Source organism: Xiphophorus maculatus, chromosome 23, assembly GCF_002775205.1.
Source record: "Xiphophorus maculatus strain JP 163 A chromosome 23, X_maculatus-5.0-male, whole genome shotgun sequence".
Taxonomy (NCBI): domain Eukaryota; kingdom Metazoa; phylum Chordata; class Actinopteri; order Cyprinodontiformes; family Poeciliidae; genus Xiphophorus; species Xiphophorus maculatus.
In genome coordinates, this window is record NC_036465.1 from 20870659 (window position 1) to 20884750 (window position 14092).

A 14092-nucleotide genomic window follows, 5' to 3' on the forward strand; every position below is an offset into this window, starting at 1 on the left:
TGATGTGGTTGCAAAATAATTCAAAGGGAAGTTGGACTCAAGAAAACATCAGCACACACAACTTGTGTGTCCTTTCTTTTGTAACAGGTTGCAGATGATTTTTAACTCCTCCTTTAGCCAGGGACACAGGTCGACGGCAGTATGACAGCAGTTCATGACGTCAAGGAAAAAGTCAGACTTGTGGTAGAGGAGGCCTAAATTTAACCTCATCACTTGTCACATTTTTTGCCACATCGCAACAACTGCTGTTAACGTGTGAACAGTTTTCACCCAAAGCGTACGAGCATGGAGGTCATTTTCAAAGAGGGGATGCTGCACCTTCAAGGGGCCAAGTTTGGAAAAGTAAGTTGAATCTTTTGTCACGATAAAGAATGAGAAATACGCTGCCTGCTTTTTACTGCTCAGCTAAAATGTGTCAGTTGAGTGTCCAGTTCTTATAAAAGGTAGGAAAAGTTTAAACGTACATAGTGCTGCTGCATAGGAACGCTTTCACAGTATTGGCATTTGTTGCAGTACCTTGTACGGCACAGCGTTCTACTTTTTAAGATTATTTAAAAAGTACTGTAGATGTCAATGGTGCTATCAGGTTATTAATCCTCTCAAATATAGATGTACTTCTACTCCAAATATTGCAAAGCTTTACAAACTAGATTACATTTGATTTACTACATGTCACTGGTGCAAGGCAGCAGAATTTTCTGTCACTCTTCTGCAGTAATAATTGTCTGATGTGAAAACTCATGTTGAATTTCATTTTACCTGTATGATTTTTTTTCCTAGGAGAATCTAGAGGTTAAGTGACCGATAAAATAATACTTGATATTTCTACAGAAGCAGAAATCAGCTTTGTAAGTTCCACTTCAGCTTACTCCATCGCAATAAATAGACATGCAAAATGGAATTTTAAAATAACTGCAGCAGCCACATGAAAATAGTACGCCAAGTTCAGTAAATTATGAATTCAACACCCACACAAAGGATTGTGTATTTATTTACATGTCTGCAGTGCCAAGAAAAAAAACAGTTCCCCCTCCCTCTTACAAATTTGTTCTGTTTCTGCTTTTTGGCGAATGTGACGTGTCTTTATTCTCGGTTTGGCCAGCGGTGGTTTTCTCCTTGGAACTCTCGCACCTTTTTTGCAGAGCCTCTCATTAGTGTTAGTGAATCTTGAACGCTGGCCGTAACTGAGGAAAGTGAGAACTGCGATGCTTTCAATGTTATTTTGATTTATTATTTTTACCCCTCCAGGGGGTCTTTTTGTGGGCTCTAGTGTCCCTTATATGACAGTGGGCTGACAGGAAACGGGGAAGGAGAGGGGGGGAAGACATGCTGCAAATGTCGTCGGGTCTGGGAGTCGAACCCGCGACGGCCGCTTCGAGGACTCGAGGCCTCCAAATACGGGTCGCGCTAACCACTACACCACCACGGCACACCCTTCAATGTTATTTTGGTTGCTGTTGTGACCTCATGGATAAGTTGTCGATGTGGTCTTGAGATATTTTTTTGGCCACTCCTGGGGAGGTTCAGCAGTGTTTAGTGTTTTTTTCTTCTTCTTTTTTTCGATTTGTGGATGTTTCTCTTCATTGCTGGACTTCTGAAGCCTTTGAAGGACATGAGCTTGAAACCCTTTCCAAACTGATCTATAACAATAACTTTCTTATCTGTTTCTGAATTTCTTTCTACCATGAGGTGCATGAGGTGTTGCTTGTAGAGGTCTTTCACCTTACATCATGGTGTTAGAGAGGTGCTTTTTAAGCCACTTCTTGATTCTATGACTCTGCCGGGAATCAAGCCTCTGTTGCTACTGAAATTAAAACCAACATTCCAAAATAAATCATGGTAAATTCACAATTTAACAGGTGCAGTTACTTCAAGATCACATCAACAACTCATCCTGGAGGTCACAAAAGTACCCAAACGTCATCTAAAGCACTGCGGGCATCACATGCCTCAGTTAGCGTCAATGCTCATAACTCGGTAATAAAACGGAGAGTGGGAGAAATTGTATCTCTGGGAGGTTTCCAAATAGAAAACCACTGCTGGCCAAAAAGAGCTTAAAGGAAAATCTGACATCTGTCCGAAAAATCTCAATGATCCTCAATACTCTGGAGGGAAATTTTCTGTGGACTGATGAGGAGAAAAGGTAAAGGTAAAAGGAAGATATGTTTCCTGTTACATCTGTTGTAAAAACTAATGCAGCGTATAAGAAAAAGAAATTATTCTCAGTCAAGTTGGCTGTTTTTTTAAAAATTCTATTTAATAAATAAATCATCATTTGAAAATTTTGTTTGTTTTCTACCAAGGTCATTTTTGTCTGAAATTATAATTAGTTTCATGATTGGGACATACTTGCCTAAAGGAAGAATGAAACAAAATCCAAAAATGCCAGTACAAAAGAAACACGTGAGGCAAAGACTTTCTTTACAACAGTAATGCATTCTTCAATAATTCATACAAGCAAGTTTTACTTTAAAGGACATTTTTATGCACAAAGTCTATATCTGAAGCTTAAACAGTGAAGTTTTGAAATCCTTTTGAAATGTTATGGGATTTTTGCTCCAAAACATCACGTAAAATATTTTATGGAGCCTTAAAATGTTTATTTCATACGATCTTTAGATTTTTAAAGGTGTGGTGAACTCAAACTTGTCAGGAGCTTTTATTTTTCAGACAAAAATTTAAAATACTTGCACAGAAAACCAAGTCACAGGTGTGAAATAATAATAATTACAGTATCTTGAAATATAAAGTAACTGAAAAGTAAGAATGAAAATAATACTTAAAGCAATTCACAGAAATAAATTAAGTAACTTTAAAAAAAATCTCCCTGGATTTACAAGTTTCTCTAAAAAGCATTTTCTTTTAATCAGTAAAGCAATGAACCTTTTAACAGGGAAACAGTTATATTATTGTAAACTAGCAAATATGGATCTGCAAAAAGCTGGAGCAGAGATCGGCTTTTGTTGCAGCTAATGCTCCAACTTTTTTCTTGCATTTGTCATGCATTTGGTAGATTAAATTGTTACTTTTTAATAAATAAATAAAAAAACATTTTATTGCATCAAATTACCACGAATAGTGCATTATTGTCACACTTGATGGCTCTGAGAACAATATTTGTGGCAAGTGTTGTTTGGAGCTACACTGTGTTTGTGGTTTTCACAGTGCAGTGCCCTGGTAAACCAGTGGAAAAAAAGATTTAGAACTTGGTGCATTGTGTGAGAACCTCTCACACTATAAAAGATGTAAGAATTATATATATATATATATATAGAGAGGTTTTTGGGGTTTTTTTTTTACCCTAACCAGATGGAACCAAATGAAGAAAACACTAATGTTCCAGCCATCCATTGTCTATGCCTGTTCAAACATCAAACATTACATTTTTTAACCATATCAGAGTGAAGAACATCTCCTCTGACTGCGTTGTGCAGCATTTGTTAAACGTTGGGGCTGTTTCGATGGTTCTTGGAAATTCAAAGATACACATGCAAGAGGAACTCTCCCAATTCTACCTTGTCATTGCCATGTTTCCCCCCCAAAGTGATCAGAGTGACTTGAAAGGGGAAGGGCCCACAGCAGCATCCGAAGCCTGCAGAGAAGTTGACCCAGTCATTTACACGTTCTTTGCATCCCAGCTCTTTGCAAATCATTCCCTTCTCGGTTCTGCACTTAAACTTAAATCTAAATCGGATCAATGCTTCTGGTTGGCCAACTTGTTTATTTTATGTCAGAGTTTAATTTACTTCTGTTAAAAGTTGTGATACTGAGTTCTTTTAAAGACCTGACTGACTGAACTTACTTTTGGTTGATTTAAAAGAAAAGAAAAAGACGAATATAGATTCAGGATAACTGAACAGATAACTTAGAAGACAAGCAGTGTATGTTTGTCTTACTACAATTCAAATGTGGGGTTTGTCAGATCAGTGTTTTGCTTTAAAAACATGGAACTTGCTGTTTCTTTGGGAGTAAGCAAAAATGTTAATTGCTTTGCAAAAACCTTAAGGTCTGAAAAGTAAAGGACTGTCACTATTAATTAAATCTAACCTGGTTATGGCGCCAAAAACAACTAAAAGCTTGTTAAAGTGGTCTGATAGATTAATCAGAGATTATTAGCAGAGAGGAAGTTTTTCTGGTATTGTTTTGCAAGGTTTAAATTTGGGTTTCCAGAAGTTGCAGTGAGTAAATAAAGTTCTGCCTTTTAAAAACTGATGCTTTTAGATAAACTTTCACACCTTCTTTTCTTGACCCCTACTATTAGGGTCACCTATGCTTTCTGCAGTGTGAGTCCTCACGACAACGTCAGAAATTTGGTATAACTTCATCCGACAGACTCAACCGTGAGAAGAACCGTGTTTTACAACACAGAATCCCAAATAAGACTTGTTCAGGAAATGTAAGGCGGAACAAACTATAATACAAAGAAAGGCTACAGATGTTTGAATTTGGTTCCTGGAATCGGTTTCAGGTTCTAGACCAGAGGTGTAAGTTGATGTTGATGATGGGTGGCGAAAAGAGAAGTGAGACTCTCTCTTCTGGTCTTCGCTGCTGAGTAACGGGAACAATACGTCACCTGTAGACTTTTGACTTTATTTTCCACTTCAGCTCTGTGGATACGACGAGGATGATCAAGCTGTGTTAGAACAAGAACAGGAGGTTTACCTATTAATCACGCTTCCTGTAAGAACAGTGCAAACACACCTTCTGTCACCTCACACACATCCAATCAGACACTCTGGGATTGAGCTCAGTCTTAAACAACAATTATGGAAAGGTTTGGAAAATGCTCATCTTATTCCTTTTTTAGTTTTTATAATTTCATCCATCTTTCTGTTAACGCTGACCGACTTCCCCAACGTATTCCCACAGCATCATGCTGGATGGGGATGCACACGCAGTTTTAAACAGATACTGATACAATAAAAGTCTACACAGCCCTGCTGAAATCCTGTTTTCCAGACTTCAGAAAGAATTTTAAAATTTTTCACGTTTGATGTGACGTTGCGATCATACTAAATAAATTAGAATATTGATTCTGATGAGACTGTTTGTCAGATTATTTGAAAAATAACTTTAAAATAAGGCATTAAGCATAGCCTTTAATAAGTCCACATTTCTGAATTGAAAGTATTTTTAATGTTGGTCTGAAATTCTAATCATTAATGTCGTGTTTTCATTTGTTAGTGGAAAATCCTCAAAATCATCAATGTGCGCAATTAATCTCCGTAATGTATGGAGTTACTGAAATAAATAAACTTGTCAGTAATATTGTAATACGACAGTCAAATCTTTTAGAAGTGTGCACACATTCTTAAGCACATACTTTGCTGAAGCAATTTTTGATTTATTTCAGCTTTGACTTTTCCTGAGTTCACACATGTGAAAAATGGTGATGGCAGGGTCATGATCTGGGGCTCCCTCTCTTCTGATTGAACCTGGGTGAATTCATAAGTTTTAATTACTAGCTAGTTTAGACCCTGAACTTTCAGGTATCTCATGGAAATCTGAAAGTGAAGAGAGGCTTCATTTGTTGCATGACTGCGAGTCCAGGCAAACATTTAAATCAGCAACAATAGATGTTTTCAGCAAAAAAAATAAAATAAAAAAGGATACAAGTTTTAGAATGGCGCCCCAGAGAACAGAACTAAATCCAGGAGCAAATACATGACATGACTTGATCACTGTGGACAAGAGATGTCCACACAATCTGAGAGATTTGGGAAACGTTTTCAGAAGAATGAGCAAAAAAAGTTCAGATGTGGAACGCTGAAATATTCCATGATGTACCTCACGTTAATGGTCTCAGTATTTGAAGTTTAAAAATCAGAAATTTTAACAGGGTGGCATGGCCTTCTCAGAGCCATTGATTGTTTTATTGGTAGGTAAGTAAGTAATTTAGACTAGACAAGCAAAGAAGTAATATTTAGAGTTTAAATGACAGCTCAATCTTTATTTTACCTTCTGGCGCCCCTTGTGGTGTGCCTCCATTTATGCAGCTAGAAGATGATGCAGTGTGTGAATGAATGAATGAATGAATGAATTTAGTGTGAAGCGCCATGGTGTCCTCTGGACTTGATAAAGCACTCCACAAGTATAGACCATTTACCATTTTTTCAGTGGAGATGCTGGAGGCCGATTTCACTTTCAAAATCTGTCTCCGATAAAAAAACGTCTCCTTTCTTTTCTTGTCAGAGAACATGGCGGAAAATCTGGATGGTGCTTTTCAAACCCAGCTCCATGGGTGTGGGTCGGCTGGAGTTCCGCTCTATATCCGACAGCGAGCAGCTAAAGGCCAGTCGACAGAAAACACAAGAGAGAAAGGTTGTGCGCTTTAGCGACTGTCTGAGTGTCACCCCTGCTGCCAAGGAGTCGTGCCCGGCTCGCTGCACGGCCTTCTACCTGAACACCACACACCACACCTACACCTTCGCCTCCATGGAGAGCCAGGACTGGATCAGCGCCCTCTGCTGTCTTGCCTTCCAGGTATCACACTTCCCCTCGTTACGACCCCTGCAGCTGCCAGACTTTCACTTCATATCAGTGCTTTAATTTGGGAAAAATGCTCAGAAACCTTCCCCACAGCCAGACATGATAAGAACATGGGGAAGTTGAAACATTATCTGGAACTTCTGCCACTTCTCCAATTCTTGTGCTTGCACAAGCCATGTTCTTGCTTGCATCTTACCACTCTGAAGTCATAAAAAGCAGCGATAAGAGGGAGGCGTTTACTCTGTGTAATGTTTATTGTGCCATCGTGTTTGCAGAGGGATCCTGGAGACTCAGAGGAAGGGGATTTTGAGGAAGGGAATGGCCTTACCATGGCGGATAATGACCTTTACTCGTCTTGGAAAAGTGGTAATTCCCATCATTTGTAGCATTCATCCAGTAGGATGAGCGCAACACTACACTGTTTCTGCTAATTGAAGATGTATTGCTATGAGAAACTACTGCTGAAAAGCTGTAAGATGTGCTTTATTCAGAAAATAAAAAGGTACAGCAAGGAGTAATTCATTTTTACTCAGGATAAACAAGAAAGTCTAAAGTACCATCTTGCCTTTTATTTGAAATACTTTCGGGTACGAAATTTCCGCTCTTAATTTCTTAGTGTACATTCATAATAACATAAAAAAAACGTATTTTTGGACCGAAGACCATATGAATCATCACAAAATAACAAAAACTTAAACGTTGCCAGGTTCTAAAATGATTCAGTGCTGCCCACAAATGAATAAAATAGAAAATTGTTTCCACAATGCTTTTGCACAGTGAAGAAAAACAGAGCCAAAATACAAAAAAACTCTGTTCAAAAAACTCACCACAGCCATACTGCTTCTGAACTTGCTCATCAGCAAATGTGGCCACTTGTGTGAAAGCGGGAGCTGCTGCCAGTGTGTTAGCACGATGCCAAGCAGACACCAGCGATGACATTAGAGAGAGAATTGATGTAAACATGGTTATTAGGTCATTTTTGAAGAGAAAGACTATTATATTCAAGATTGTTGCCAGAGAATGCTCAGAGAAAAGACTAAAAACAAACAAAAAAAAAACAACAACAACACCTGTGACTCTGATGACCTTATCTTGCATGTTAATTGTTAAAGGTCATGACAATAAGAATTAGAAAAAACTGACTTCTTTGAAAGTTTTTTTTTCTTCCAGGAGGAAGCATGACTTAAAAAACTGCATCTGATCGAACAATATCTTTTGATCGGATGAGAACTTTTTGTGATGTTTGGCCACAATACCCTACACTACACTATATTCAACCAGTAACCAATCACAATATCAGCACAAACAGCTCATACTAACCAGTGATGAAGAGGGCGTGTGGGGTCATCTTGGTCAGAGTCGCCAAAATGACCACAAGCATTTTGTAACCCAAAGCTTACAAGAGTGAAATTAAACCCTTTCTGTCTGAACACTAAGGCTTGTTTCAAATGCTATTATGTAACAGGACAGAAATCCTAAATGCATCAACAAATCTGCAGCAGAGTATGCCCAAAAGAAAAGCATAAAGGCATTGCAGTGGCCTACTTAAAGTCAAGGGCTCAAACTAATTGAAAACCCAATGAACTGAAGTAGCTGTACAGAAGAGTTGGCCGAAATCCATCCCCAGTGACATGAGTGACTGATAAAATTGCACAGGAAACAACTATTTCAAGTTACTGTTACCAAAGATACTGAATCATGGGGTGGAGCTTTTCATGCAGACCTTTCCCCCCCCCCCCATTACCTTTCTCTTAGTTTCATAAACTATGACTCCTTTGAAACTGCTGAATGTTTTTTCCACACCTCAAACCAGACAATTTCTTGTTATGTCCGAAAACGTACATGTGAATCTAAAGAGAATGTGTTTTCTTCTAGAAAGGAAATAACGAAAGAAGATGGTGGTTTCCCTCCCAATTTGCATATATGCTAAAAACATCCCAAGAAGTTGAACTGAGCAACAAGAAGTGCAACACCTCTCATCGTAAACACGGCTACAAATGTCAAACACCTTCCCCTTTATCTTTAGTCTGCTCCACAAACTGTTCACACTAAAGTAATATCATCATCAAAATCATAAACCAGATTATTTTCGTTTAACATTAGAACCTTTTCAGTAATCTCTCTTTTGAAAGATTGAACTCTTGCTTAGATAAACAGGTATTTTTTTTTTACAAACACCATAAAGTCTAGCTCTTACCATGTCGTCACTGTAATGTAGTATAAATACCTTGATGGTTAGTGTCAAATTCGTTATCACTTACTAAATAAATGTAAAACGACCAGACGGTATGTCGCAACACAATAAATTGTAAGCATCTGCTGAAACTCGTGTTATTTGTCAGAAGCAGCTAAGTGTGCTCATTTGTTCAGGCGTTAAAGCTCGAATGCTTTGGCATCAGCAAGTTCCGGCTTATAAAAATGCATTTCCTTTCATTTCCGAGCGGATTACATTCCCAAGACACCCGGGTAGCTCGAACGCATGGAGAGATTAGCACAGTGCAAGTAATTTCGAATCAGACTGTCTGAAAATGTGGTGAGCGCTTGTTTCCTTTAATGACACTCCGCTTCTCAAGAGCTGCTATAGAAAAGTTTTTTTTTTGGATTTGCTCGGTCCTGACGTGTGAACATCCCCCTGCTGGGTTTGTTTTCTGATGTGTAGAGCCGACACTTCCTCCTGACCAGTACAAAGTGAAGGTTCTGGGCACGGATGCGGCTAAGAGGTGCAAACTGGCCGGGGAGTATGTGGTGTTCACAGACAGTGAGGCCTTGGAGCTCCTCGACGTCAACACAGGTGGAGTCATCTACAGCTGGCCGTACAGACTCCTGCGCAAGTTTGGACAAGTGGAGGTAAAGTTGTAGTGAACCTCATTAATTCATCTAAATGCCTAAAGAGACATTTTGTCAAAGATTATCGCACAACGACTCATTTATATGAGTTGTATGCTCAGTGAAGTTTTTGTGAACATACAATGTCCTACAAAATTATTCATGCACTTTTTTTTTGATGTGGCACATCAATATATCTTACTGTGATTTTGTGTGATGGAGCAACACCAAGTACAGCATATGACATGGTTTTAATTTAAAATAATAATCTGAAAGTGTAGCATGCACTTCAGGTCAATAGCAGCCTTGTCAGGTCATTATTGTAAATAAGAACGCCTTATTAGTAGCTTACCTAGTTAAATAAAGGTTGGATGAAACACATTTGCATACTCCCCTTTCTCTCAATCAATACTGTTTAATCGCAATTATACCTGCAAATCTTTTGGGGTATGTTTCTGCTAGCTTTGCACAAGAATAACTCAAGCGCGTATAATTTAGATGGAGAACATCTTTGAACGTCACTGTTCAAGTCTGTTGGTCTAGACTTTGACTGGGCCTTTTTATCGCACCAGTATAGTCTTCTAAGACAAGAACTTGTTAAAAGGTTTGAGGCAAACAATAAATCTTCTATACTGGTTGTATTTGTGGTTCACTAATGTTGTCTTGCAAACCACTGATGTCTTTACAGAAGAGCTTGAATTAAACTGAAACACAGCTGGACTCTGTTTTATTTTATTTTTACTTTTTTGTTTTCGTTGTATTTTATGCTGACCAATTCAATTCAAAATTCAAGAATAATTTATTCACCCCTAAGGGAAATTGGAATTAGAAAACTGGGGAGGGGGGAAATGCAATCAGAGTAAATGGGGCTGTTTACAAATGCAGGTCACACTTTTTTAGATTTTTTTAAATTTAAAAATGTTATATTACACTTTGTAGTTATTAGCTGCTTTGTGTCGACCACATAAAATCCCAACACCAAACAGTAACGATTGCGGTTGTAACGTGACACGACGTGACTGCTTCCAAGATGTATGGATAATTTCACATGGCTCAGTATCCGTCAAAATATGCTAAATATGAATTGTGCGCTGGTTTAATTGTGATTGCAGGGGGGCTTCTGCATCGAAGCAGGCCGACGCTGTGATTCGGGAGAGGGAGTGTTCACCTTCCTGACCCGTGACGGTCCCCAGATCTACCAGACTTTAGCGAGGCAGTGTTCGCTGCAGAAGAAACAGGATGTCCAGCCCTCCGGTATCAAGAAAAGGCCATCATTTGACGCGTCCTCCGTTGCCCTTCCAAACACGGTCGGCCAGAATGATGCTCCTCCAATCTACAGTCTTGTTCGGGTTCGTCATGACAAGGAGGACAGTTCTGCCAGCCAATACGCTACGATTAATCTCCTCCCCTCCGAGGAGAGTATGAAGCATCTGTGTCTTATCCAGCCTTATCTCTCCGGCAGCAAAGAGGAGGTGGGAGAGGAAAGCAAAGAGGAGGAGGAGGAGGAGGAGAACCAGGAGGAAGAGGAAATCGAGGGCGAGGATGATCGGTGTCATTCCCTTGAAGCTGTAGATGAGGATAGCGACACAAACGACAGCATTTATTACAACTTGAGGAAGACCACGCCTCCACTGATGAGAAAAACTGAGATTGGTGAATTTCAGTGCGTGTACAGTGAGACCAAAAGCTACTCCTCCTCCGACCTCTATTATCCGAATGAGCCCTCTACCCTCACCCTCACCAATGCAGATCACTTTGCCTCAGCACGACCACAAAGCCTGAATCTCCCCCCTGCAGATGCCTACGAATGTGCGGGGTACAGCGCACAGGCAGCGGACGACACGATCGACCCGGAGGAGGCCATCAGCTCCACCGTCCCATCTGAGCCCCCCGGCAGTTTCAAACAGAGGCTGGCAGAAATCATTTCTAAGGACCTGGCAAAGTTCCAGCCTCCTCTTCCCTATTGAGCAGGAAGCCCCACGTTTTACAGTAGGCTGTTAGCTCACAGACTGACTGGGAAAAACCGTTTCAAACATGATGAACTGTCACGCACCATAATTAGGCTTCTGGTGCTTGCAGATGTTTGTATGCTTTTCTGCTTTGAAAATGGATCTGGAAAAGCGGACCCCCCACTTTTTTGGGGGGGTGAGTGGGATTTGCAATAGCAAAATGTGAAATGTGATAATCAGTTTTGTTCTTTGCAGCTGCTTGGACATTGAAGAAGCGTTGTACCTTTTAGAGCCACTTTGGTTGACCAGGCGAAGCAGAAAACAGTTGTTTAAAAATAAAACCTCCAGCTGATACAGTGCTGAGCTCGCTAATATTTTGTCACATTACAAACCAGAAACTTCAGTGTAATTTATTGGGATATGACCAACACGAAGGACCTCGAAATTGTGAAACAAAAGGAAAAGGTTGCCTGGTTTTCTACATTTTTTCTAAATGAAAACGATAGAGGTTTGTCATGGATTTGAGTTTAGCTCTCTTTACACTCCAGCCCACCGAGTGCCACCGGCCTGCAACTTTTAGATGCAACCCTGCTCCGACAAACCCAAATCAAATGGCATGTCAGCAAGTTTTAGAAAAGTTTGGTCATTACCTCCTAATTTGATTGAGGTGTGATGGAGTGGCACAAACGTTGCAGGACAGTGGCAGCCAAGGACAAGAGTCGCAGACCGCTAAAAATGATTTAACACAATTGATCATTGCTGCTGTACTGTCATGTTCTTCTTCGTGTTGGTCTGACAAAAAGGCCCAGTAAAAATAGATTTAGGTTTGTGGTCATAATGTGGTATCATTTGTGAAACCTTATAATATTCATGAATATCATTGCAATGTAGTGTATTTACTCAAACCTAATGACTTGTGCACCAGAAAGGGTCATTGTCTTCTTATTAGCCATGGAATGTATATTTATAAATCAATTATTTTTCTGCATAATTAATAATTGTGCTTTGGTTTAAATTGTGCACATATCGCTGGAAGTGATACATAAATAAATTAAAATGCACACCCATTAATTAATAATATCTTTATTGTAGCAAAAACAAAACATCCCTCATACAATACAGATTAGCTATTCTTAAATAGAAAAATACTTGTTTTATTTCAAAATAAAAGCTAGGATCCAACCACTGACTCTGGATAAAGTTATTGTTCAGGACCTTAAAGTGCAGATGTAGGCCTCTTTTAGTTCATCAAGAGGAAACCAAGTCAGGATCTCTGAGAAATGAATGAGTTCTCTTCACTTTTGAAATCCAGCAGTGCAACATCTGATCTATTAGAGACGGCCATGGAGTAAACAGCAGCTCTGCCTCACTGCCATGTGAACATCTGGGAACCAAGTTAGAAATAAACTGCTTCTCTGTCACTGTCTCCCAGTCTGACTGTCCTCCGTGTCGCTGAAATTCGAGGATTCGCCATCACTGCTGCTGGAGGACGCCTCTGACGTGTTGGACTCTATCACAGATGAAGGTCCGAGTATGATCAGGTGGTTGATGGATTGGTCTCTCTGCTGCTGTTGCTGTTCCTCTCCAGTCAGCAGCATGGCTGGCTGCGCAGCCGCGTCTGGCCGGATCGAGTGAATCAAGTTCCTCCTGGAGGTCTTCTCTGACCCCGAGCGAGGGCCTCTGGACTCCTGCTGAACCACGCCGGCCAGCAGCTCAGACAGCTCAGTGATGTAAATCTGCGCCATCTGTAGGGTGTCGTACTTGGATAACTTTTTCTCGTTTTCCAGCGATGGAATGACGCTCCGCAGTTCGTCAAAGGCTTTGTTCAGACCGTGCATCCGCCTGCGCTCCCTGGCGTTGGCTGCGACGCGCCGGTGTCTCTGAGGCCCCAAGCCGCTCCCCTTGTCTCCATCGGATGCCCTCGCGTGGCCTGCCTCTGCGGACGCGCACTCGTGGAGTCTACCCACTGACCCGAGTTTCTCCAGTGAAATCCCAGCCTCTGCGGCGTCGTGCGCTTCCCTTCGCGAAAAGCCACGGACCGAATTTGAGGAAATCCACGTTTTGGAGCTGAGGTGGGCCAGATTTTTCTGTTGTAGCAGGGAGAAGTCCTCGGGGTACTCTGGCCAGCCCGGAAGCTCTGCTTTTGCGGTCATCATCAGTGACAGCCTGCGCTCATGCACTGCAGTGGAATTGCGCACGGGATTCTCCGCGTGTTTGGAGAGGTTTGCTCGGCGCCGCCAATTTATAGAGCCTCCCCTCAGTCACCTTGCTGTCACTCCCTGCCCAGTGACAGCCCTGCTGTCTCAGGAGAGAGCAGCCTCTGACCCTGTCAAAGAACAATCAGACAAAGCTTGACTTTTTCTCTCCTATTGTGCTTTGTAACTCAATCACGACCTTGTTGTTGTCCTTACACATGAGGGGAGCTGGAGTATTAATCATTCAGGAGCGTGGATGGCACTGGAGGTCTAGAAAGTTTGGATAAAGGAAGAAATGGGTGTAACGTCTCTCTTACTGGAATGACAGTAAACTTTGCAAACACAATCTTAATGGATAAATGCAGATCATATTACAAGTGTGCGTGCCAAGTCTCGACGTTATGCACAGCGACTTTTGAGCTTGAACTGAAACCAGATCTACATTTAAATACACTGATGAAACAAGCTGTTATAATTCAACCAGTACATTTGGTCTAGCAGTTTATTTTGATGGAGCTTAATCAACATCCTGCGTAGAAATCTTGCAAGATTAATGGCTATTAGGTTCTAAAATAAGTATGTTAAACTCTAACCAACTTTAAAATCTGCTTTGTCAACAGAGTTGCATTATAA

The 14092-nt window shown here is 40.6% G+C and overlaps 2 protein-coding genes across 2 annotated transcripts; one reads left to right on the forward strand and one right to left on the reverse strand.

Annotated features, from left to right (window-relative positions):
- Positions 1-141: 141 nt before the first annotated feature.
- Positions 142-12224, forward strand: dok3 (docking protein 3). Its single transcript, XM_005795515.3, has 5 exons — positions 142-342; positions 6193-6483; positions 6765-6855; positions 9149-9336; positions 10428-12224. Exons 1-5 carry the CDS (start codon positions 286-288, stop codon positions 11280-11282), a joined length of 1482 nt encoding a protein of 493 aa, XP_005795572.1. The 5' UTR covers positions 142-285; the 3' UTR covers positions 11283-12224.
- Positions 12225-12357: 133 nt separating this feature from the next.
- LOC111606866 (neurogenic differentiation factor 4-like) lies at positions 12358-13866 on the reverse strand. The gene has a single exon (XM_023328240.1). It carries the CDS (start codon positions 13418-13420, stop codon positions 12683-12685), a length of 738 nt encoding a protein of 245 aa, XP_023184008.1. The 5' UTR covers positions 13421-13866; the 3' UTR covers positions 12358-12682.
- Between the last annotated feature and the right edge of the window lie 226 nt (positions 13867-14092).

Bases quoted from the DNA above. Each gene is read 5' to 3' on its own strand.
- dok3 (XM_005795515.3), top strand. From the start codon at position 286: ATGGAGGTCATTTTCAAAGAGGGGATGCTGCACCTTCAAGGGGCCAAG. The intron at 6,484-6,764 runs GTATCACACTTC...TCGTGTTTGCAG, and splicing joins TCTGCTGTCTTGCCTTCCAG to AGGGATCCTGGAGACTCAGA. The intron at 9,337-10,427 runs GTAAAGTTGTAG...TTGTGATTGCAG, and splicing joins GCAAGTTTGGACAAGTGGAG to GGGGGCTTCTGCATCGAAGC.
- LOC111606866 (XM_023328240.1), bottom strand. From the start codon at position 13,420: ATGATGACCGCAAAAGCAGAGCTTCCGGGCTGGCCAGAGTACCCCGAG.